The sequence below is a fragment of the Loxodonta africana genome, chromosome 3 (assembly GCF_030014295.1).
Source record: "Loxodonta africana isolate mLoxAfr1 chromosome 3, mLoxAfr1.hap2, whole genome shotgun sequence".
NCBI classification, from domain to species: domain Eukaryota; kingdom Metazoa; phylum Chordata; class Mammalia; order Proboscidea; family Elephantidae; genus Loxodonta; species Loxodonta africana.
This window is the reverse complement of record NC_087344.1, coordinates 169316920-169343992: the sequence shown is the minus strand read 5'-3', so window position 1 is coordinate 169343992 and position 27073 is coordinate 169316920. Positions and strand designations below refer to the sequence as shown.

The 27073-nt window shown below is 40.7% G+C and overlaps 1 protein-coding gene across 3 annotated transcripts in view; it reads right to left on the bottom strand.

Moving 5' to 3' along the window:
* VAV3 (vav guanine nucleotide exchange factor 3) overlaps nucleotides 1–27073 on the bottom strand; it is a 418482-nt gene that overhangs the window by 222596 nt on the left and 168813 nt on the right. For all 3 annotated transcript variants that reach the window (XM_003409531.4, XM_023547427.2, XM_010589521.3), the window contains one exon: nucleotides 376–434. In XM_003409531.4, coding sequence (XP_003409579.1) covers nucleotides 376–434 — 59 coding nt within the window. The remainder of the gene's footprint in view (nucleotides 1–375; nucleotides 435–27073) is intronic.

The following is a 27073-nucleotide window of genomic DNA, read 5'->3' as shown; positions in this document are numbered from 1 at the left end:
ATGTACAGCAACATCTTTAAAATACTTATTTACTTAAGCATTTGTGTCTATCTTTATGAACTTCATGTATAGAAATGCTGCAGAAAGTTAAAGAATTACATCAGTGACAGTCACTAGTGAACTGAGAACGATGTTTAACCAATGTGCAGTTAGTCTATAAATGCATCTATGTATGTAACTCTACGAATAAATTCATACTTGCTCAATAATTTTCTAAGATACAGTGGGCAGCTATATACCAGGCAATCTGCATGGATGAGACGCAGTCCCAGTATTCATGGTGCTTTGCAAACAGTAGCCATTTGATTTATAACCATGATATTGAACTGAATGGATCACATGAGAGGAGCGGGTCCCACAGAGGAACAAACTTACCTGATTCCTGTGGCCAATGCTGTAGGTGTTCGAGAAAGTCGAGATAGTGTTTCTATGACCTGAGAAAAGAGAAAAGTGTTAACTGGACATGTATTTCAGAAAATGTAAGTTACTTTTATTCTAAAACACCAGTTTCCTCGTCTAATACTAACAATGGCAGCAGGAAGGTAAATTGGCGGAAGCCAAAGAGATACGGTGAGAGGAGTCCTGACCAGGAAGTATGCAGACCTGGGTTACAGTTTTTCCCCTTTTTTAACTTTAGCACTGTAAACAGATTACTTAAACCATGTGGGCTGCAGTTTCCTTATCAGTAAAACAAGGAGTTAGGCTGGATGATCCCAAAGCTCCCGTATCCTCTATGTCTACAAAATCTGAAAGATCCTATAAAGCACATGGGACTCTCCAAAGTGATTAAAATTGAATAAAACTAAAAATTCAGTTCCTTAGCTGCACCAGCCACACTTCAAGGGCTCAACAGCCACATATGGCTACTGGTTACCATACTGGACAGCAGAGACATCAAACATTTCCATCACCACAGAATGATGGGCGGCATTGCTGCATGGCTGTGTAGGCTCTTGAGCCAGACCACATACATTCAAATCTTGGCTTTATCACCATCAGCCATGTAACCTGGGGCAAATAACTTCTCCGGGCTTCTGTTCCTTTCATCTGGATAATGCCTATAATAACAGTCCCTACTTAGTTGGCGTGTAGGGATTAAGTAAGTGAATACATGTAAAATATTTAAGTGGTTGTTATTTTTTATAATTATCAACTTGAAGACAATTGCCTATTCTGAGTGTTCTTCCAGAACAAGATTCCTGAATTATTCTTGATTCTCTGTTTCAAAGATTCCTCACGAAACTCTTCAGCAGGTGAACCTAAATCTGCCGTGCCATGGTTTTAGCATCAGTGCCCACCAGTCTTACCTTCCTTCAAGCTTTCACACTTAAGATCATCTGCTCTAAGGCTACGTGAGGAAGCTAGTGACATAAAATGCATTTTTTTCTCATAAAGCCTGTTTCTGCAATAATAGACCTAATTTATCCTAACTCTCCAAATGAAATGGAACAAAATTCAAAGAGGTTCTGCTATCAGGTCTACTCAGAACGAGGGGAAAAAAAAAAAAAAAGGTGGGGAAAAGCAGCAATCTACCTCTGACTTAAGGTAATCTTGTAATTCCTCAGTTCAATGACAGAAACATCAGAGTCAAGCCTCCCGGACTCTGTAGAAGCCTAGTAGAGGTATTAACCACACATATACTTCTCTCGTACTACTTCGAGAAGTAGTAAGAGTGTTCTAATTAGAAACTCACAACTCTGGAGTGGGAAGACCTGGATGACTTCTGGTTCCACAAGTTTCTAACTAAGCTCACTTTTATAAGTCTCTGTAAAATGAGAATAATAATAGCTAACTACCCGCTTCATTAAATCTTTTTAAGACATACCCATTGCTGTTGAGTTGATTCCAACTCATAGTGACCCTATAGGACAGCGCAGAACTGCCCCAAGGCTGTAAATCTTTACGGAAGCAGACTGCCACATCTTTATGGTGGCTTCTAACTGCCCACCTTTTGGTTAGCAGCCAAGTGCCTAACCACTGCACCACCACGGCTCTTTTTTTAAGACTTAAATGAGATAATACCTATCAAATGTTTATCTCAGTAATAAATGTGAATTTGCATTATTACATAAATAAAATTATTAGTATTATCATACAGAAATAAAATTTAATTGCAATTTCTTAAAGCAAGATACTCCCACCTAGATAAAACTCAACATCAATTAAGTCACCATAATGAAGTGATAATAAAGTTTAACTATGTCTTCCTAATTCAGTGAGTCTCAAGATTATGAATGAATATTAACAAATTTATCAAAATAAACTATTCAAAATAAAAATAACCACTTACTGAAGTTCCAAAACTATAGATTACTGAGTGAAAAGTTCAGTTTCTGGAAGGTTCTGGAATAATCCGTGAAATAGTATTTAGACCCATGAATCACTATATTGTGTTGATTCTTATCTGGACGTGAGACTGTTACAAAGCTACTAGGTAAAATCTGCCTCTGAGTCTAAGTTACACTGGGAGCCCAACAGCATCACCTCTTTTATTATTGTTACCACATTATATGGAAACCCTGGTGGTGTAGTGGTTAAGAGCTATGTCTGCTAACCAAAAGGTGCAGAGTTGAAACTCACCAGGCGCTCCTTGGAAACCCTACGGATGCATTTTATTATATACTTCGGTAGTGATGTATTTTATTCCAGGGGGATATTGTCTATAATAGTTGTGATATATCTACAAAATGAGAATATATTTTCTGATCCTTGTCCTCAAAATCACCAAAAATTATGCCCTCTCTCCAAAAAGACACTAGAGCTTGACGTTCATATAAATGTCCACCAGAGGGAGCCAGACAATAGTATATTACTTTAGTCCTAAATCGTGTTTAGAAAGTACAGTCTTGAAAACCAGTAAGCTGAAACCAACTCCTATAATTAATTTTACAAGGGTTATTTATTACATACAGTATTAGAAAAACCAACCTAAGTATACAAATTCCGTAGATGAAGAGGGTGGATGGATAACACGTGGTATTTCTGAAAGTGAATTCCTCTGGGGGCTACCACTCAGCTATGGGTCTATCGTGTTGTACAACAAGTCCATCCATTAACTCTGAGTTTAGCCAAAGAAAATAAAGACTGTTTAGTCAATGCAGTGTTTTTAAAACAATGCTTATTCTATAAAGGCGGAGTGTATCCGGATTTGGAATAGACAAGTATACAAATTAATGCCAGATTCCCAAGTCTTCCATGTGCAGATTCTGATTTGACATTAGAAACATTCATTTGGGAACATTTACAAAAGAAACATTTCCAGAGACTCTAAGGAGGCTATTTTCCATGCAATGTATTAATTTCTACATTTCTACCTCAAAATAATACGAAATTATGAACATTAACTCCCAGAAAGGGGGCAGTGGGAATAAACAGAATGTTTGCAAAGTAAAAGGCCAACAAACAACTGTACTAAATCCCAGTCATGAAACTATTTTCTCCACTTACTTCAGCGGCTAAGAGGAGGAACATTTGTAAAGAAATAAAAGTAATTCTGGATAGAGTAATCCACGTAGGAGACCTGGTTTCAACTCCTAGCCAATGCATCTCACGTGCAGCCACACCCCCCGTCTGTCAGTGGAAGCTCTCGAGTTGCTGTGGGGCCTCCTGACTAAGACAGACTAGGGAGAAAGGCCTAGCCACCTGCTTCTGACAGCTAGTCAATGAAAATCCTATGGATCATAACAGTAATAATAATAATCATCTGCATCATGAGGATGGAGCAGGACTGGGCAGCGTTTCGTTCCATGATGCATGTGGTACCCATGTGTTGGGGTTCACTTGACAGCAGTGAACAACAACAACATGAGAGATGACGGGGATAAAGCAGAGAGGCAGGCAAGGGCTTCTGCATGCCTGCTTTAGAAGGGTGGATTACATCCTAGAAGATATGAAAGATTATCAAGAAAGTTTAAGAAGGAAGGTAATAGGATCAAAACTGCATTTTCCAAAAGATTTCTCAGCAAAGTGAAGAACACACTGGGGTGAGAGAAGTAGGGTACAGACAGGGGGCTGGGAGACTGACTAGAAGGTTGTCTTAATCGTCCAGGGAAGAAACGAGAAGTCTGACCTTAGCAGCAGTAGGGATAGAGAACAGGTGGAAATCTGGGATGTATTTTAGAATAGGTACTCGAGAGCAACAAGATAAAAGAAATTATTAAAAAAAAAAAATAGGGACTGTGGAGTGTGAGGGAGGAAGGACTCAGAACAACTTGGGAAAGTTGTTAAAACACTTGGAAGCAGCCAGCTCCAGTGCTGTCTACTTGGAAAGCCTCTAGCACACTCCTGAGCAGAGAGCTCTTGTTCTATGTCCCTCTACCTGACCAAACCTGCATGTCCTGAGGGCACCAAGGCTGTCCCTACCTCCAGATAGCCTTCTCTGACCATCTCCCACACAGTTTGGGTCCTCTGTGTCCCCACAGGACCCAGAACATTAAGGCTAACCTAGATTCTATCACCTCATGTACGTGCTTATTGTGGCAAACTGAAATAATATAGCAACACTTATAAGTTGCCTTGCGCCTCACCTTCTATCCTGGGAGAACCACAGCTGAGAATCTGGTGTGAACTTTGCAGAATTTTTCTTTTTTCCTTTTATTATTACTATTTTAAGCAATGGGTTCTTATTATATAGGTTTTTCATCAACACGTTATTATCATTTAACAATATAGCACAGAGAATGTGTCAAGACAATATACATAAAAACACAACCAAACCTGTGGCTGTCTAGTCAATTCTGACTCATGGCAACCCCATATGTTACAGGGTGAAACCTCTCCATAGGGTTTTCTCAGCTGTAATCTTTACGAAAGCAGACTGCCAGTCCTTTCTTCCGTTGACCACTGGGTGGGTTAGAGCAGCTAACCTTTAGGTTAATAGTCAAGCACAGACTGTTTGTGCCACCCAGAAACATCGATACATACAGATCTAACTTGACTCATCTTAATGATTGCGTGACATTCCAGTGTATGTATGTCACATAATAATTTGGTCATTCTACCAATGAACCCTCCCAATATTTTGTTACTAGAACAATGCTGCAATTAACCTCCTTGCAAAATCTCTTTTCAATTCTGTACAGGTATCTCTATAGGAAGATTCTTAAGCGACCCCATTAAGTCAAAAGGCATAACCTTTGTTCTTCAAAAAGTCTGCATGAATTTATATACCTCTGAAGAGACCACAATAAGTCATTCTAATAGCCTGTTTACTTGTCTATCTCTTCTGCCTCACAGTGAAAATGCCTTGAGGGCAGGAAATCATCTCCTTTCTCCACCATCACCTACTTCACAGCTAGGCTCATAACCACCACTTAACACAAAAATATTTTGTTGGTCAAACAAATGAATGAGTAATACTTACCTTGCGAAACTATTGTGAGGATTAGGGATAATATGTATAAAGATACGTAAAGGGCTTAGCCTGCCACAAGTGGGGAATAGATAAATAATTGAAGAAGGAACCCATTATGAAAATTAAATATTAAGTATAAGAAAGAGTTGCCTGTCTCCTCAAACCTGGACCCAACCTACATACCAGTACCCACCATCAAAGTGTTCTATCTTGAATAATGATTACGGAAACCCTAGTGGCGTAGTGGTTAAGAGCTACGGCTGCTAACCAAAAGGTCAGCAATTCAAATCCACCGGGTGCTCCTTGGGGCAGTTCTACCCTGTCCTATAGGGTCGCTATGAGTCAGAATCAACTCGATGGCAATGGGTTTGGGTTTTGGAGTGATGATCATTATTTTGCCTGAATTCTTATTCATCAGTACTTTATTTTTGACATTCCCTTAGTCAGTTTAAAAGCTATGAAATAAAACAGCTTTCAAAAGCAGACTGTCAACATTATCCATTGATAAAAATACCTGGTGGTAACTATTCTCTTTGTGAGACCTTCTGGCAAATCCCCATTCTTTGCTTATCTAGCACATTAGTAGCTTGTAATTAAACCAAGTCACCCATGCAGAGGCGGTAGACAATAGCTCCTTCTAAGGCCATGTTAAGGAAGCCACAGCCCTGGGGACTAAATGGAGGTAGCCATGGACATGGGCATGAAGCTCTGCTGAGAAGTTGCTAATTAATGATAGATGTATCTCCTTGAGTTCTCTGTTCTGAAGCTTTACTTCTTTACTCGACCCAGGCTATTTTAAGATTTTTTTTGAAAATATACAGATAAAAAAATATGCCTTGTGTTGTTGTTATTATTAGGGGAGGTCGAGTTGATTTCAACTGGGTTCAACTCTGCTACCCCAGGTCACGGAGTAGAACTAAGCTGTCATCTTTACTGGAGCAGATCGTCAGGTCTTTCTCTCACATACTGGCTGGGTGGGTTCAAACCACCAATCTTAGAGTTAGCAGCTTAGCACACTTAACCATTGCATCCTCAGGTCTCATAACAGGCTCAAATACAGAATCCAGCAAGCACAGGTCTGGGAAATGTGGCTCAGTGGAGGAGGTCAGGGAGCCGGGATTCAATAGGAATTCCTGGGCAGGTAGCCCTCACAGGGAGGTAGGCTCTAGAAGGGCAGTCAGGAGCCACAGGCTGGAGCCCCAAGTGCAAGGTAAGCCCAGCGGTTCAAGAAAAGCTCCAGAGCCTTGCAGCACCTCCAGGAGGCTCCAGGCCAGGGAGGCTCCCTCGTGGTTCCTGCAGCCTCAGAGAAGAGCCTCAGGAGGTCATAGAGAAAAACCCAAGCCCAAGAGGAGATAACTGGGAGGGTGCACCTGGAAATACTGGGCAAATTCAGACAAAGCCACAGGCTTGTGGACCAGGGCAGCTGCAACTCAGAGGCCAAGCAGGAACCAAGCACTGAATGCCAGATTCACTGACCACTGGCAATGAGGCCTAATTCTAAACCCACCAGATGGTGAGTTTCAGACTAACAGTATATTTTGCCTTAACTCTCCAGGAAACCAACAGAACTCATTAGCTAAATTTTCTTTGCATTTCTCATTTTACACAATGAATCACCACGTGAGGAAGCACTGCAGCTTAGTGTCAATTCTAGCAACACGTTTTAGAGATTTCCTAAAAAAACATCTGGTTGTTGCAGGGCATAGTGTGGGAAGTCGCTGAAAACTGTTCTGGCACCTCCGCTATGAGCAAAGCAGAGCACTACCACCAGACAAGATGAACATAACATCGTGCATACGTATACGTGTACGTGGATGCGGTACATATAAGTGTGTGTGTACGTATACCTACACATACACGTACAAACACACACCCTCTGTATCCCATCTCAAGAAACTCAGGGACCTCTTGAAGACCATTCATGGATTTCCTAAATTCTAGCTAAATCTCCTGCTTTGCCTATAAGAAAACTAAGGCCCAGAAAAATGGACTAATTTGGCCAAGGTCAAAAAAACAATAATGGCAGGATTGGTACCAGAACCCAGGTCCCATCTCTGACGTCCAGGTTATTGTTCTTTCCACTCCATCACTTTGGGAATTGCATGCATTTGCTCAGTAAAAATCTACTGAACACTTACTATATTGTAGATACACTCCATTTGCGGAGGGTACCATCACAGAAATTATATAGCTCCCGCTCTCAAAAACCCACAGACTATTGGGAAAGACCATAAGGATGACACGTGAACAACAAGGTACATCCACAGCCCAGAAGAGGGAGTGAAGCCAGCTGTGTCCTCTCAGCCTGCAGGATGGAATGAGGGAGGCTCAGAAGGCTTCTTAAAAGAGGGATCTGTGGGCTGTGTCCTCAAGGGCAATTGGGAATTTCCCAGACACTTTATTTGTCTGGCAGGTTAACAAAGGCCTGATGCTGCTAAACAAAGAATTTCTAGGCAAGAACTACCAATCTCTGGCCCCAACCCGTCCACATCAAAATGTTCTCCAGTGAGAAGACTTTCATATACTAATCAGACTCCTTTGGACCTTAGCCTGTAAGCTTTTTGTAGTTGCCATTTCCCAGATGTTATTTACTTATTTTTAATTTGGATAAGAGCGGATATTTCAAGATCTGAGAGAAATGAGGTCATTAAGCAAATTTTTTTCTGAACCAAGCAGACCTGTGCTTGTCTTGAGGCATTTCCATACAACTATGGTCTTGCCAAACAATATACTACATTGGGCAAATCTTCTGCAAAAGACCTCCTTAAAGTGTTAAAAAGTAAAGATGTCACTTTGATGACATCTTTGACGTACCTGACCAAAGCCATGGTCTTTTCAATTGCCTCATATGCTTGTGAAAGCTGGACAACGAAAAAAGAAGGGCAAAGAAGAAGTGACACATTCAAACTGTAGTGAAGAATACTGAATATGGACTTCTAGAAGGACTAACAAATAAGTCTTAGAAGAAATACAACCAAAGTGCTCCTCAGAAGTGAGGATGGCCAGACTTCAGCTTACTTACTTTGGACATGTTATCAGAAAAGATCAATCACTAGAAAGACACCACATTTGTTGAAATAGAGGGTCAGTGAAAACAAGGGAAACACTCAGTGAGATGGACTGACACAACAGTCACAACAATGGATTGAAACACAACAACAATCATGAAGATGGTGCAGGACCAGGCAACATTTCATCCTGTTACACAGGTTGTCAAGAGTTAGAGCTCGCCTGAGGGCAACCAGTAACAACAGCACCGCCTTGCCTTCTCTGCATTCTTGGCCTCAGCACTCAGCCTCCGAAAACCCTCAACAGAGAATCTTTCCCTGAGAATGTTTCTCTTGCCTATTCCCAATGACCCCACAATCTCACTCCTCTCCTTCACTTGGCTCCCACTGCCGTCGAGTCAACTGGGAAAACTTTCTAGACTTGTACTTCTCCCTCAAGCCCCTGATCTTAAACATTTCAGAATTGTCAGTCTAATCACACCATCTCCACCTCCACCCCCACCTTACAGTTCTTAAATGTTACCCCTCATGGAAACAATTCAAATAATTATTTATCAGTGCACTTAAGACTCTTCATGATCTGCGGCCCTCCTCCCTTTCAGTCTTATTTCCCACTACTTTCCCCACCTCCTGTGATCAGCCATACCCAACCACTTTGCCTACTGTGCTCCAGATAGATTTCAGAGCCATAAATATAAATTCTAAAAGGAAACCCTGGTGGCACAATGGTTAAGAGCTATGGCTGCTAACCAAAAGGTCGGCAGTTTGAATCCACCAGATGCTGCTTGGAAACTCTATAGGTCAGTTCTACTCTCTCCTATAGGGTCGCTATAGGTGCGATGAGTTGGAATCGACTCGACAGCAATGGGTTTGGTTTTTGCGTTTTAGGTGCATAAAATTCCTATCACTATAAACCACAGAGACTATTTCAAAATTAAAACTTTCATACTGAGGAACAGGCAGAGAAAAGCAGACTGGTGCCTAGCAATGCTCATTTTCTCACACCAAGTCCAAGAGATTGTAAAATGCTTTTCTTACACATTGTTTTAGCCATCTCCCAGGTTGAAATACCACAGCAGAAAACCAAAAAACCACACCAGCTGCCACTGAGTCAATTCCAACTCATAGCGATCCTATCAGACAGAGTAGAACCACCCCACAGGGTTTCCAAGGAGTGGCTGGTAGATTCAAGCTGTCGACTTTTTGAGTTAGCAGCCAAGCTCTTAACCACTGTGCCACTAGGGCTCCACCAAAGCAGAGGAAACCTGAAATTAATCAGTTAGCATTAACTGTCTGGAACCACCATTCCATAGTTAGAGGTCAGAACAAATACAAATACTCATCGTTTCTCCTATTTTTATGTGGGCCTAGCAGGGTGTGTTGAACTTAGTAAGTAAATACTCAAAAATTTAACTGTCTGTATACAATTTGTTTTCAAAGTATACTCACATTTACAAATCATTTTCTGCCTTTAAACAGAAAATAGAGGTACAATTTACAAAGATTATGTGGCAATTTTAATTCAATACCAAGAATGGCCATTTAATACAAACCCTGTAGGTGAACACTGGTTCCCCACTGTTGCTACTGCATTAACGACCCAGCCGAGCAAGGTTATGACAAAGTCATTCCCAGCTCACGACCGTGGCTTTCCCACAACTCACTTTAAACAGACATGTCCTGTGTGTTCGTGTCAAGCCAGAGGAGAGGCTGTTTATTATTATCACACAAGGTGATCTGAAATGGATTGGGAGCCTTTGATGAGACTTAAGAAAAAAAAGAATTTTTTTTTTTTTTTTTTAGAGACTTCGAAAATTTAATGACTTTTCGGAGCTTCCCGCAACAAACTCGGCTCAATTTCAAAGTCACACAATTTGCTGACAAAGGTCTCTGTTCCCTGAATGTTGTCCCCACCCCTATTACTACTTTAAAGGATGTAATCTCATGGCATCCGGGAACTAAAAGACAATCCTAGGATTATACACTCTGACATGGAGAAGAACATGGCCCTGATCAGCAGCCTGGAGATGCTCAACCTTTAGTTCCAGCCTCAGACTGCTCACAGAGATTAACGAAGTGTCTGTTAATTTTCCTTGTATTTCAAATTACCTAACAGAAATAATGCCTTTACCTATATGACTAACAGATAAAAATGACAGTCCTTAAAAGTCCCCTTGTTTTGGCTGCTTCGCAGGCCTGGTGGCACACTGGTGAAAAGTTCAGGCTACTAACCAAAAGGTCAGCAGTTCGAATTCATCAGCCACTCCTTGGAAACCCTATGGGGCAGTTGTAATCTGTCCTGCAGGGCCACTATGAGTCAGAAACAACTCCATGGTAGCAGGTTTGTTTTTGTTTTTGTTTTTTTTTGGCTGGTTTTGTAACACTGGTCATTTTTCACTGCTTGAAAGTGCTGATTTTTATCTGTGCTTGAACAATTAAAGAACTATAATGCCACCAGCCACACATATAGTTTTAAAATTTTAAGAAGCCATCTTGTAAAAAATAAAAATAAGTAAAATTAATTTTAATCATATATTTAACTCAATATATACTACATCATTTCAACATACAAAAAAAAAAAAACCAAACCCAGTGCTGCATAGAACATAAAAATAGAGCCACTTTGCATTGTTTTATTAAGTCTTTAACATCCAGTGAGTATTTCACAGTTACAGCTCACCTCAATTAAGACTAGCCACATTTCAACTGCTCAATGGCCACACGTGGTTTATGGCTACCATATGGGAAATCATGGTTTTAGACAAAACTCTTCAGAGTATTCAGTGCATGATGGACAAGGAAACAGACCCATAGCGGTGAAAACACTGAGCCAAGCCCTTCATTGTACAGATACAGGTGGTGGCCAAGAGTAGCATGACACCCCATGATACTGCTTGATGTGGTTGAATCAGAGTTAGAGCCTATACTTCCGAAATGCCATTGCCCTGTCTAGTGGACCCAGGGGAAGGCCCAAAAGACTCTGAAAAGGAGGCAGAGAGCCCTGGAGAGAGGAGGAAACTACCCCTCTATACATTTTCCCACTGCCTCTGTATGTCAGTTGTTTTGTCACTTACTCAGTCCATCTACAGTCACCCACCTAGTCATTCATCACCAACCACATCCAGCCTTGGCCCTGGGGACAATTACTGTACAAGGTGGACAAGTCCTCTATCCCCCAATGAGCTTGCAGTTGAGCTAGGAGACAGACAAGCAAATAACCATGAACATGCACGAATACAATTCCACAAGGTAAAGAATTGCAGAAGAAAGGCACAGAGGGCTGTAAGACAGTGCAAGAATGGCATGCACCCTCATCATGAGTTCAAGGAAGGCCTACCTGAAGAAGGAACATGAGTCGAGATCTGAATTTCTGATGGGGTGATAAGGACTTCGATGCCAGCATTTTTTATACTAGAGCATTAATGTTTTTGATGTTTAATATCACTTCTTCCTTCCATTTGTTTCTAAGCCCACCTGTTCTTGTGGTTTCTCCCAGAGATGGACATTGACTTTCAGAGAAGATCAATAATCTCATCAACGTTTGAGAGCCAGTCTGGGTTGTGACAAAAGTGGACTCCCAGAAATCTGCCTCTCTGCACAGGGCTTTCCCCCTCTGACTTGGCTGAATTTACCAAACTTGACAAGTTGCAGTAACTATTTCCTATGTACTCTAAGATGGGGTAGAGCCAGGCTGCCAAAGGCCTTGAATGCTGTATTAAAGTTAGGATTTTATTTGATAGGCCATAGGGAGTTAGGGAAGGTGTTTAATGATGGGAGCAACACGATCTAATTAGTTCACCTCACGGACTAAACCACGCCCCATTGTTCCACGGAAGATTCTGGTGTGTCTGATGCCATATGAGCACGTTACAGCATCTAAACTCCTTTGCTACTAACTCACCCTTGCATTGCTAAATCAAGTGCTGTGTATCTTTTCCTTATTTGACCAAAGTGGAAACCTTCATGATGTTATCATAGGAAAACTTTTCAGAGTTATAATAAACTTTAGATATTATGGAAATATAAAGATAAAAATATATCTTAAATATAAAATATAAATATACCAAATATAAAAATAAAAATATATCTTAGTTTCCTTAATAGAGTACCTCAGATGCATATGAAAATATGGACATTATCATTTAACAGTAACTTCCTATGCTTTTTTTTTTTCCTGATCAGTAAACAGGAAACATATACTATGACATCAAACACCTATAGTGCTCAGGTAATTTTTAACACATAACAAAGAAGCTACTATTTACTAAACCTGAAATGCCTCATTATGTAATATTGCTTACTGCCTTAAAAAAAAAAACTTTATTGGTAAGTTTGGTTTATAGCATTTGGGTACAAATTCATGTACAATGTAAAATCAAAGAATATAATCAGCAATTAATTCTCATTTATTTCCATATATTATTTGTTTGACAATCGGGGGCTCAGGGTTTAGCTGGGGAAATAACTAGCTATATGTAAAATCTTCTTGCACTATCAAACTGAATCAAGACAAGTGGTTAACACAATGGGACCCACTCACAAGTGGTCAGTTGTCCAAAACCCAGAGCCCATCAGCTTGTGCTCCTTCTTCTGGTTAGCAATTGAGTAGACTATAAGGAAGAACAGGAGTCCCTGGGTGACACAAACAAGCGCTCAACTACTAACTGAAAGGCTGATGGTTCAAACTTACTCAAAGGCACTTTGGAAGAAAGCCCTGGCAATCTATTTCCAAAAGGTCACAGCCATGAAAACCACACAGGGCACAATTCTACTCTGCAATACTCGGGGTCACCATGAGTCAGAACTGACTTGATGGCAACTGGATATGTTTATTATATTTATATACTATACATACACTTACATGCCAGGCTACATGCATATATGCAAAGCATTTTATAGCCATTATTTAATGCTCAAGACAACATTATGAAGAAAATATATTATCCCTCATTTTAGAGATGGCTAAACTGAGGAACAGAGAGGTTAAGTAACTTGCCTGCCATCACAATGGCAGTGAGTGGTAGGTGATCTGACCCAGAGTGTACGCTCTCCTGATTGTTACTCACACTGCCTGCCATGTTAAAACACTGATGCTGTGTCATTTGGGAGGTACAAAGGAGTGAAAGAAATGGCCTTTGTGCTCCAGAAGCAAGTACCCTACCTGGTGAAACCAGGCATGACCACACACAGACACACCTACACAGTGGAAAACAAAACTAAAAATCAACACAGCTCATGATTCCAAACCCAAAACCCATTGCCGTCAATTCCAACTCATAGAGACCCTATAGGACAGAACTGTACTGCTCCACAGGGTTTCCAAGGAGCAGCTGGTAGATTCAAACTGCTGACCTTTTGGTTAATAGCCTGAGCTCTTAACCACAGCGCCACCAGGGCTCCGGCTCATGATTAGTGCTACATAAATTTTACAGCCAGTCAGGACTACAGGAGCTCAAAGAGAGAGTGCTTGTTCTGGTCAGGGTTAGCTTAGCAGACAAAGCATACTGTGAGCATGGCCTTGAAGAATAGGTAGACAACGGAAAAGTGAAGCTCCGTCATTGCAAACTCCAACTGGACGACCCCTCCCAGTCCGCACTGACCACACAAACTCTTGCCCGAGCCGTCATCATCTCTTGCCTAGATAGTGGCAACAGCTTCCTCACTGGCCTCCTCGATTCTACTCGCTTCCCTTTATACTCTGTTCTCCACAGAGGAGCCAGAGTAATCATCTTAAGGTTTAAAACTAAGTGTTAATGTCACCCCAGTGTCATACCTTGAACTTGAAGCAACAATCCAAATTTCTTATCCTGTTCTGAGTCTGGTCTACCACTCCTAATGCAGCTTTTACTACTCTCCCCTCTACCTACCTCAGTTCCAGCCCCAGTGGGCTCCCTGCCTGTGTGCTCAGTCTATTTTCCCCCAAAGCCTTGTCTTTCCTTGTTCCCTCTGCATGGAATGCTTCTTCACCTCCAGCACCTCGAACTTCAGATAAGTGTTGCTTTTTATTTAGGGATCATCACAAATATCACCTCTTTACATACGTACTGCCTGATCACAATCACTCAAATGGCTCCCAGTCCTCCTCAACTTGAATGTCCTTCTCTATCCCATCATCTTTTTATATTTGTTTTAATGTTTCACATCTGAAATATTACATCTCTGTTTATTATCTACCTCTCTGAGATGGAATATCAGCTCGATGAGAACAGGAAGTTTTGTCAGTCTGGTTCACCTCAGTATCCACAGTTCACCTAGAACACCAAATGGCATATAGATCCTCCGTAACTACACCTGAACACGGCATGCACAATGGAAGCCGATACTTGGAAGTGAGGGCCTTGGGTTCATGATGGGGGAGTGTGATAGAGGGCTGATGAGGCAAGTTGGAAGCAAAGAGTCTTAAAGGAGTCTAGACTTTAGGGGGAGCCAACAAAGGTTTTTGAACAAGACAATGACCTGTCAAAAAGTAGTATGTTAAGAATATTAATCTGATGGCTGCACAAGACAATGGCAAGAAAGGGCCCTGCATCTAGGAAGCTGTTTTACCAACAACCTAGCTCTGAATTGGTTAGGGAGTGGACTTGGGAGGTGGTAAAGGAAATGGATATGACAAACATTATGAAGAAGGGATCAACCCAACTTGCCCACTATTGGATATACCAAATCCCAGAGGAGCAGGTCTAGCTTGAGCAAACTTTTAGGAAATCTGATCTGACACTAGTTAACTACTGTGTAGAAGGTGCTTTAGAGAAAGGATTAAATCAAGGCATTATTTAGAAATCTTATTCTGTTCCAGTGAGGGGTCAAAGATTGCTCAGGTTGACAACAGTGAAATAGCTGACCCAGAACTGTCAAGAATCTCAGAGATCCATGTGACTCGGCATCCCACATCAGGATGCTGAGCTGAACCTGTGTCAGGTTGGAGTCACAAATCTGGGGCTGGCCCAGAAGCAGCCCTGCCTCCTTCTACGGAGGGATTTGCAACTATCTTTTTGTATAATGAGCTCATGTATGTGGTGTACATCACACTGGGCCGGTACCAATAAAGCAGAGTTTTTTGTTTTGTTTTTTTTTGATAGTTAGAACGCTCATCCCTTTCTTTTGTTCATTCTTCTCAATAACGAATTAATTTTTTTTTACTGTGCTTTAAGTGCAAGTTTACTGTTCAAGTCAGTTTCTCATAAAAAAATTTATATACACATTGTTATATGACCCTAACTGTTCTCCCCATAATGTGACAGCACACTCCTTCTCTCCACCCTGTATTTCCTGTGTCCATTCAACCAGCTCCTGTCCCCCTCTGCCTTCTCATCTCACCTCCAGACAGGAGCTGCCCATTTAGACTCATGTATCTACTTGAGCTAAGAAGCACACTCTTCACCAGTTATCATTTTATGTCTTATAGTCCAGTCTAACCTTTGTCTGAAGTTGGCTTTGGAAATGGTTTTAGTTTCGGGACTACCAGAGAGTCCAGGGCCACATCTTGTGGCGTCCCTCCAGTCTCAGTCAGAAGATTAAGTCTCGTCTTTTTACTAGAATTTGAGTTCTGCACCTCACTTTTCTCCTGCTCCATCAGGTGGTAGCCAGGCATCATTTAGCTCTTCTGGTCTCAGGCTGATGGAGTCTCTTGTTTATGTGGCTCTTTCTGTCTCTTGGGCTCATATTTTCCTTGTGCCTTTGGTGTTCTTCATTTTACTTTGCTCCAGGTGGGTTGGGACCAATTGATGCATCTTAGATGGCTGCTTGCTAGCTTTTAAGACGCCAGACACCACTCACCAAAGTGGGATGCAGAACGTTTTCTTAATAAACTTTTTTATGACAACTGACCTAGATGTCTCCTGAAAACATGGTCCCCAGACCCCTGCCCTAAAGCAGGGTTTTTTATGGAAATTATTTAATTCTATTTTCTCCTTCTCCTTGCTTCCCCAGTTTTCAGCCTTTGTTGAGGACCATGTACAATCATGATATATTAAGTTTTCCTTTCCATCTAAATATATTGGATTAAATCAGTTTTTTTGAAATTCACCTACATTTTGCTTTAAGGGAAAAGCTGGAGATTAACATTTACTTTTTATTCCAAGGCTTTACTGATTTTCTCTTTAAGAGTAACTTTAGGTGAATTATTTAAATAGCTATTTTTACATAGTGTGACTATATCTGCTGCTTTAGAACTCTGTTACCTGTGGCCATCTAATCCTGAAAGGGGTTTCTATCTTAAGAGCCCTGGAAGACTTCTTTTTCTGGAACTTGGCCACTTTGCAATGAGCAAGGAGTGCTTTGCGGTCATCAGTTCTCCCCAGTGCATGTGGTTAATCAGGAATAAACTGAATTTTCCTTAGGGTCTGAGTAACTACCAAGCACTGGTAGAGAGAAAATAATCCCCGTAAAGGATACAGACAATCGGGGCTAAAACACAACCCAATGGGCAAAATGACACCAGCAAGCATGCAGTGTGGCACTGTGACGTCCCTGTCCCTGACTTTTCTCTGACGTGGTTTTTTGTTTGATACAAGGTATTTCATTAGAAGAATGGGCTCAGTTTACTTACATGACAAAAGGAAAGGAAAAAAGAAGTCAGTAAAGTCCAAACTTCTTTCACCAGAGTATTTGGGGACCATCACCCCCTGTACAAAAGCTATTTCTGGGGTGCTCTGTCCAGCCAACCTTTGAAGACATACTTAAACAACAGATGTGCCAGACACTGCTGGCTTGCCCTCTCAGGGTGCTTGGTTTCAAACACTAAGCCAACTTGCCTCCTGGCAATCTCCAGAAATGGAACTGAGATCCTGAATGAGAAAATACCTGTATATAGATGAAATTACTAAAATAATTCATGCCTAAATTACTTAGTAAATTATATTCTCTAAGTCCCTGCTACACTCATGGTGCACTCATGGTGCTTTTTCAAAATCCTTATGGCATATCCAGTAACAAAATTCCTTGGCCAGACAGCATCAGGGTGCGTCTACCTCACACTGGCTTCTGTGCAATGGCAAATGGTGGTCTAATAATAACAATACCATGCTGCCATTTTGATGCTGTTGTCTGTTTTGTTGTTATTATCCTCTATCTGTCTTGAGGAGAGTTCCTAGGTGGCACAGTTAATGCCCTTGGCTGCTAACTGAAAGGTTGGGAGAGGGAGTCTACCTAGAGGCACCTCAGAAGAAAGGCCTGGTAATCTACTTCCAAAACGTCAGCCACTGAAAATTCTATGACCCCTATGCGGTCACCATGAGTCAGAGCTGACTCAATGGCAACTGATTTGTTTTAATCTGTCTTGAATACTCCAGAAAATAAACACCCTGTAAGAATATGGAATAAATAAGAGGCTTTACAATCTGGATAATCTTTTCAGGGTTATTTTTCCAAAGAACACTTGATAGCAACCTCAGTTTAAGATGTGGACAGCTACTGTAAAGCAGGTTTCCTTCCAATGTAGATTTCATTATTAACCATTTACCAAGCTCGAATTCTTCTTTCCCATCCACCCATTCCCATGCCCCTAAACTCCTCCACCTCCACACACTCTCCTCCTTCACAGCGTTTATCACCAACTCCCATTAAAAGGTTCAACCTTGGGAGAGAAGGAAAAAAAAAATCCTACAGTGTCAGCACAACTTCAAACATTTACAGTCAGTTGTGAAAAGTTGCATCAGTCATGGGTCTTTCAATGTCACAGAGAGAAGAAATGTGAGCTGATCCAAAGAGCCTTGGATAAAGTAGAACATTTGGATTCTGAAGATCTAACCCAAGGGACATTTTGACTTGGATGTTTCAAAGCAGCTACTGTGACAAGGGCAGGTTTTAAGAGCTGTGCTCACTATAAGGGAACAAGTGCGAAGATAACCCTGACCCCATCAAAGCCCTGATCCTCCAACTGATCCAATCCTCACTCCCAACTCCCATCCCACCCTATCCGCTCAAAGTTTAAGATGGGGTGAATACTCAAGGATGAGGTAATTAATTATTTGAATTAAAGAAAAAAAAAAGGTAGAAAAACCTAAGGCTTTATTTTCAGGCCACATAAAAAAGTTCCTGGCATTAAAACAGCGTATCATAGTGCCACCTATGAAACAGCTTTGACAATACGACTGCCTCAAAATGTCATACAACCAGCATGGGACTGGGCAGAAATTCTGGTTCTAGTTCCAGCTCTGACGGTGTGAGACCAAGGCCAGACAATGTGGTCTCTGTGGACCCTGGTCCCCCTTCTCTAAAATGAGTGGCTTTGGCTAGTTGGGTCTGCAAACTCAGCTCTGCTCATCTAAGCTGCCAGGCCCCTGCCTCCTAACAGTGAGCCAACAGTGGCACAATCTTGCCTGTTATTATTTTTTAAGGATCAGTTCTTTTAGAATCAAAACACGGACACTGTGGGTAATGTGCTTGATCGTCCATATATGTTCTATAAATCGATAGAAACTTTCAGATGACAGATTCTGTATTATTTTTATTTCTATAAAATGTATGAATATTAGGTTCCCTCAAAATATGATAGATACAATTTTCTTAACCCGTATCTCACTAAAAACACATATACATCTGGTTTTGGCCTAAAAGATCCATAAATGAATACATTATGTTCACAGGTATACGTTTTAAAAAAAAAAAAAAACCTCACTAAATAAATTACTGGGACACACAGCAGAGCCAATAATCTTCCCAGGAGTCTGAGAGTAGAGTTCAAAAAATAGACACGTATTGTTGTGGTTATAATAACAGTACGTACGGGTTTTTTTATGTATATTTATGCAAATTTATCAAATAAGGACCATTTTTTGACTCATTAGTGCATACTAATTAAAATCTACTGCCCCCAATATATTTAAATCACTTTTCTTACCTTCTGCTTCTCAAAATATTAAATATTTTAATTGAAGTAAGTTCATGTGCTTTTTGGTTTCTGGTAAGTAAACTTAAGTGAAAAAAATGCCCATATAATATGACTTGAATGTAGGATAACAAATATCCTAAAATTACTGAAATGTGCCAAGAAAGAACTACTTTTTATATTATTAGCTGCCATACTTATTGTGTGTCAGGAATTCTATCCAAACCTGTGAGGCAGGAATTATTATACCAGTTTTACAAAGTAGGAGACAGAGTGTCAGAGAAATTACGTAAGTAGTGTAACAGGCAGTCAGTGGAACTCAAACCCAAGTCATCTCAGATTTCTTCATACCACCTGTCCGCCTCTGAGTAACTCTCAGTCTTGGAGGTGTTACTATTTTGTTAGTTTTCATTTTATTCTTAATAAATATTCATTGAGCATTTGCATATACCAACTAGGTGTTGGGGATAAACAGGGAAATAAGTCTCTTTCCTCAAGGAGTCCCCAGTACTGTGGGAAAACCATACTGTAACATGTATTAAACATACTTGTAAACAAAACCATTGCAACAGAACGTGAAGTACTAAGAAAAAGGCATTCACAGGGCTCCAAAGGAAAGAGAGAGAGAGCCAGGTCTAGTTGGATCAAGGAATCAGGGCAGACCTCCAGAAAGTTATACTGAAATAAACTTTTAAAGCATCATTAGAGAGATGTTTCATCAACAACAGCAGAGAGTATTATTCTAGACAGAGAAAGAGCTGAGATGTAAAAGGGTACACAGGGCTTAGGAAAAATGATGTTATGTCTCAGTCTGGGTTGGGGTAAAACTTAGTGGGGAGTGAGAGAGAGAATATACCAAGTTAACATTTTTTAAACCATTGCTTTTAAACCTCATCTTGCACCAGTTTCAGCAGTAGGACTTGTTAAAACACGGATCACCGCCACCCTGCCTCCCGCCCTGAAGTTTCCAATTCAGTAAGTCTGAGGTGGGACCTGAGAATTTCCTTTTTTAACAAGTTCTCAGGTGATAGTGATGCTGCTGGTCCAGGGACCACGCTTTGAGAGCCACTGCTGTAGAGAGAGAAGCCATGGAGAGATAACCCAAGAGCACCGTTTTAAAATGCATTCATTTTCAGCCCTCTGCTTTCCCCTAGAGATTAACCCAGATGATTTCTTGAAAAGAAAAGGACAGTAGCTACATACAGATCTATTTGATGTCAACAGTCTTACGGAAGGAACACAAACCAACAAAGGAAAATTACAGGGAGGCTGAATTAATAATTCAGTCTGTGCATCTTTCAGCATGTGCTCTAATTTCACCTTCTAAAAGCCAGGTTGTCTGGGAAGGTCTCCTGGACTTCCCACTGCTTTGTACAGAGGAAGAGGCCTGCGCAGAAACAGGAAGGGCACTCTCAGGCCTGACCACTGCAGGGAAGCGATCCCCACTCCCAGGCCTCCCCTCTCAAACCTGTGCTACTCGGCCAATGACTGCTTGTGCTTCCAGTAAACAGGATATTCGAGGATGCACACTGGACTGTCAATAGCAACAGCTACGTCCATCCGGGAAGTGAAACTGCTAGGGAATTTCACTTTGTTTTTATTTTTAACATTTCTATATTACTTGAAGTTTGACTTGGAAGTGTACGTAACTTTTTACTCAGAAAAGGATTTTTTTTTTTTTAAATGAAAAGATGCTTTTAGAATCATACCAAAAGTGGAATGATTTTCAAACTTTTCCATTATTGCTCTGTGGAATCTGCCCTTGGTTCAAACAAAGTATTATCAGAAGCCCAGGACTTAAAAGTAATGAAAGCAGAGCTTATCAGGAAAAAGTGGTAAGATGAAGGTGAGAGGCCCAAATGGTCTTCAACAACAGAACCTGTTTGCCAAAGTTATTACAGTACTTTGAAAGAGTATTTCTCATCTAGCTATGTAAGTCATGGGCTTTAAAGTCAGGCCTTTTAATATTTATACCTTATAGAATCTATTGGTATATGCTGAAAAAACAATTTGTTGTGAGAATTTCCCTGATTCAAAATCAGTCTCCTTGTCTGTCTTTACTGTTTTGGATGCTGACCCCCTTGTAAAAAGAATCAAAAAAGGGGTTCTGTCAGATCAAAAAATTCTAAAATTGAGACTAAAGAAACCCTGAGAGTATGGCCCTTGGACACTCAGCTCAACAATGAGGCCACTCCTGAGGTTCACCCTTCAGCCAAAGATTGAACAGTTCCATGGAACAAAACAAGACTAAAGGGGTGCACCAGCCCTGGGGCAAGGACTGGAAGACAGGAGGGAGCAAGAAAGCCTGTAATAGGGAACCCAGGGTTGAGAAGGGAGAGTGTTGACATGTCGTGGGGTTGTTAACCAATGCCATACAACAATGTGTGTACTGTTTAATGAGAAACTAATTTGTTCTATAAACCTTCATCTAAAAATAATAATCATATACCCATAGCCAAAAGAAAAAATAAACAATATGAATTCAAAAAAGAAAAATTGTAAAATTGAAGTAACAAATATAACTTCCAAAACTCTCTACTTAATCTTTTCATATTCAAATTTGTTAGAAGAGTATCTGAACTAAATGTAAGCCAAGTCACAAAAAGAAGGTTGGGGGAAGGTTGTCTGGCAGAAATGCAGAATAATATGTAAATTAACATCCTTACTTACTTTCCACCAATAAACCCTTCTTACTGTTTTCAGCCTTTGAGGGTAGAAACATATTTTGGAATATTTGGCACAAGTTGTCTTGTGGTGAAAATACCAACATTCCCAGTTTGAATCCTATGTATGAAAGCACGGCTAACAATCCTAGCCACCTATTAGGTTTTTTCTTCAAATGAGGTTTCAGTCAAATGCTGTAGAATAAACCTGAAGTAACCGCAAATGTAAGGATCACACTGGGTCCCCCAGCCCCCCCAGGGCTTATCAACCAAAAGAAAATTACTTTAAAGCCACTGAAATTCTTGGTTTCTAGTTGTCAAAACGATAACTTCAAACTAGGGTACGTTTCCAAGAAAGATTATTTCAGTTCAAATGCTAATGCTTTCTTCATGATCCTTTCTAAAATATTTGATTTCAAATAGATAGTCTAAAGGAAAGGGCTAGAAGAAGGTATGCCAAGGACTATAGCACCTTTCTTTCCACTGCAGTTAGACTCCATGTTTAGAATTTAACTCTGCCACTTCTCTCTCCATATAGTGCAGGCTGTTTCTAGCCCCCATACTAAAAGGCAAGCTGATTTCCCTCTGCTCCTCTATAGTAAAACAGGGCTTTTAGAGATACTCATATAAAAAAATTTGATTCTACCAACACCTATCTGTCAGTCTGTCATAACGCAATGGTTTCTGTGTTGCTACGATGCTGGAAGCTATGCCACCAGTATTTCAAATACCAGCAGGGTCACCCATGGTGGACCCATTTCAGTGGAGCTTCCAGACTAAGACTAGGAAGAAAGGCCTGGTGATGTATGCCCAAAAATTAGCCATTAAAAAAACCAACAAGTCACAGAATATTGTCCTAGACTTTGACTCCGTTACTTTGGACATGCCATCAGCAGGGACCGATCTCTGAAGAAGGACACCATGTTTGGTAAAGTGGCGGGCCAGCAAAGATGAGGGAAACTCTCAGTGAGATAGGCTGACACCATGGCTGCAACAATGGATGGAAACATACCAGTGATCATGAAGATGGAGCAGAACAGGTGACATTTCATTCTGTTATATATAAGGTCGCCATGAGTCAGAGCCAACTCAATGGGGATGAGCCAGAAGGGACGGGAGGACAATGGTGCTCCAGGGCCACTGCACATGATCTTATACACTGTGCACATAGTAAGGCCCTCTGAAGGACGCCCCCTAGAGTGGTACAGTGCACAACCACCATGACAGCCTAGCCCCTACTATTCTCCCTATATACACCTGACCACCTAAATCTGACTAAGCTCTGCCAATTCCTGAGACCAAAAAGGTGCTGCTAATCCATGTAAACCCTCAGCCTTTTGATTTTGCCTTGAAGAAGCAACAGACTTAATTTATGAAGTGTTTCTTTAAAAGCAATGTAATATGCTTGTTAGATTTTCTTTTTCCCCTTTTGTAGCGAGTGTGGCCATATATTTCGGTGCCCTAGTCCTGGAACATCGGGAACAGAAACTGAGAAAATGCTACTGTTCCTCTAAAGGAACCTGCACATTTACAGAGAAGTAGCAAGTGTGGGAATTTAATAATTTACAGAAACATACTGCTCAAAACTATCAACAATTTGGGCTATTTTCCCATACCTGAACAATGACTGATTTCAGAACCCAAACGCCTGTTTGGAAAAATGCTTTTTCAACATACATACTTAATTCTTTCTCAGAACAATGACATTTTACGAGATATCTTGGGAGGCTTATCTGACATATGATTTCTTAAACTTTTGGCGCTCAAATTTCCATCAGTAGCAGAAATACAGAACACATTTAGGTGAAGCAACACTAATGTTTAGAGAATGTTGATGAACAAGGGCTATTGCTGAACACAGGCATCACAAATACGAATGAAGTGAGCACACCAGGCCTAAAAAGAAGGCAAAGTACTTTTAATGAAAAGTGATCAGAAAAGACAAGACAAAGAGTAAACACAACATGAGTAAAACAGCAAAATTCCAAAGAGCCACAGCTTTTATCAAACTGCTTTTAAAACTCTCAACATTGCTTCTTTCACTGACTAATGGAAAAAAGGAATCTATACTAAGTGTAAAGATTAAGAAAGAGCTCATGACTAGTTAACCTGGAGGCCACTTTGGCCCTCACTCTCAGTCTTCACAATGAAGATTCACATGATCCAAATTCACGTTCATGATTAGCTGCCCTACCCAGTACCCAACCCAGTGCCGTCGAGTCGATTCTGACTGATAGCAACCCTATAGGACAGAGTAGAACTGCCCAGTAGAGTTTCCAAGGAGCGCCTGGTGGATTCGGACTGCCGACCTCTTGGTTAGCAGCTGTAGCACTTAACCACTCAGCCACCAGGGTTTCCAGCTGTCTTACCAGTCACTCACAATTCCAAAACTGTATGACAAGACACGAGAGGCTTTAGATCTCTTCCAATATGAGATACTGCCCCAATGACCCAGAGCACAAACTCTACTTTTGTTTTTTTATAAAACAATTTTTTTAGAGCTACACAATGTTCTACAGCGGCCCTATAGCACAGAGTAGAACTGCCTCATAGAGTCTCTAAGGATCGCCTGGTGGACTCAAACTGCCGACCTTTTGGTTAGCAGCCATAGCACTGAACCACTACGCCACCAGGGTTTCCAGTCTATAGTATAAGAGGCTATAATATTTAATCAATACCCTTTTGTTGTACATAAGAGGTTTTTCCCCCAATTTGTCACAATTAAAAACAATGATAAGAATACTCTTGTATCTAAATATTTATCCACATATCTAATTATTTCCTGAGAATAAATTTCCACAAGTGATGTTTCTGGGCCACAGGGTATAAACATTTTTAAAGTTCCTAATAAATACTGCTAAACTGTGGAGGACTTTTTTTTTTTTATAACTTCCCCACAAATAAACTATTCTAAGGTGCTTGCAAGGCTGAGAGGAACCTGCCCAAAGAGAAGCGGACTGTTGTATTATCAGATTGTGCCTCTGATCCTTAAGAAGTATTCTGAGGTGGTCTTGTGATTCTCTCCCCCTTAAATTGATTCTTCTGTTATTCTTGGCAACTGAAAAATAAGCAAAACCTTTCATTTCTTAGAGTTGTTTCTTGAAGATTTTCTTTGTCCACTGTCAATTCTGGGGTGGAGTCAACATTATAATTAGACACTGCCTAAGAGTTTGGGAAACCTGTATGTACTACCTAACTCCCAATGAAAAGATGAACAGGAAATGAATGAAAAATTTAACACATTCAACCAGGGAGATCACATTTCCCGAGAGAAAATAGTCTTATTTGTGACAGCACCAGCGTTTTAGTCCTTGGATAGAATACTCAATACATTATAAGCATCAGCTGGATTCTTAAGCTACTTAATACATCTTTAACTTAGAGTCAAGTGAAATTGCAAATATTTACTAAGCATTTATAATATGCCAGGCCCCATACTAAATATTATAAAGGAAACATAACTTGATAAATAAAAACAGCTTATAAATGGGGGGGGGGGGGGGGGAGACCAGAAAAACACACTTAAAATGCATTAAAAGAGGAAAGAAGACACTTCAACAGCCCGAAACAACTGCATAAATGTCATTAGGTAAAGGTGCTTGTGCAATTATTGCAAATTTCAATTTTTTTTAAGACAAATCCCATTTTACCCATATTTTTGAAGACCAAATTTGCACTCAGGTTACAGTTTTTTACCAAATCATCTAAAGATTAAAAAATTGGGACCAACAGTAATAATTTACCAAACGCTGCAGTTCAGATTCACCAGCGGCTCTCTGGAAACCCTATGGGTCAGCTCTACTCTGTCCTACAGGGTCGCTACAAGTCAGAACTGGCAACGGTGCAACAGAGGATAGCAAAGAAAGTCATTTGTAAAATTGCTGATGATCCCAATTTTCTACAGAAATATTGCTCAAAATCTTATAAGGACAGTCAAGCTAGAGCATAATTTACCGTTGCTAGAAAATAACACGTTGTAGTAAAGCAACACATTTTTGATTACTTAACATTTCTAGAAGCTTGTATTTTTATAAAGTCCAGGTTTTCTGAAATGATCTCTTCCCTTTTAACAAAAATTTTGTCACAAAGAGGAGACTGATAAAATGTTGATGATAAATTGCCGCTGACAGGGCAAATGTTAGAGGCTGAGACTCAAAGAACAGCAACCTGGACTGTAATTCTCAGTCCCAAACCTGAGCTCCAGCCTTTGGGAGCCTGGAACTTGTCCTTAAAGAGGTGTGGGTGTCATTCAGTAGCTCCTGCCCTTGTGGGGGAGTTCATACCTCTCCATCAGCTCTCTTCCTACACCTCCAGAGCCATAGAAGACCACGGGGTGAGCAGGACAAAGCAGAAATACACGGAAAGGGGTGGCAGGATCTGCAGGTTTTCTTCTCAAAACCAGACGAGACGGATACTGAGCCACTCGGGACAAAATGCCATGCTAAACTCTCCAGTCCTACTTTCCATTTCACATACCCTATTTGCATCTAGGAAACCCTCGTAGTGCAGTGGTTAAGAGCTAAGGCTGCTAACCAAAAGGTCGGCAGTTTGAATCCACCAGGTGCTCCTGGGAAACTGTACGGGGCAGTTCTACTTTGTCCTATAGGGTCGGTACGAGTCGGAATCAACAAGACAGCAACCGGTTTGGTTTTTTCTTTGGTGTATCTGCATCTAAATTAATCATGATAGTTTTTTAACTAGTATAAAGCAAAAGAAGTTTTACCATGTCAAAAAAATTCACAGAAGATCACATAATCTCATTTGACTATTGTTTTAATCATTATATTTACATGGCGGACTAAAATCTATTTTCTTATGGTTTGGGCTTTTTCAGCTAGTAAACCTCCGGGCTATTTTTCCCTTTAGTGCTTCAGTGGAACAATCTTATCTTTCTATCTGCTCATCATCACCAAGTAGGTAATTATGGTGCAGTGACGCTTCCAAACACATTTTTCCCATTCATCCAGGATGTCCTGGGGTCAGCTGGAAGAATAGCAACACAGCACAATGCAAAGTAAGAAGACAGCAGGAAATGGGTGAAAACAGGCACAATGGGCAAGAGGGCCAGATGGCAGGGAGGGAAGATGGATGATTGGGACCGGCAGCATGGAGAAACTGGCAGGGAAGGAAGACGGACGATCGGGGACTGGCAGCATGGAGAAACACCAAGAAAAACAGAAAACGAAACAGCCAAGAGAAAAAAAAAAATAAGGAAAACATA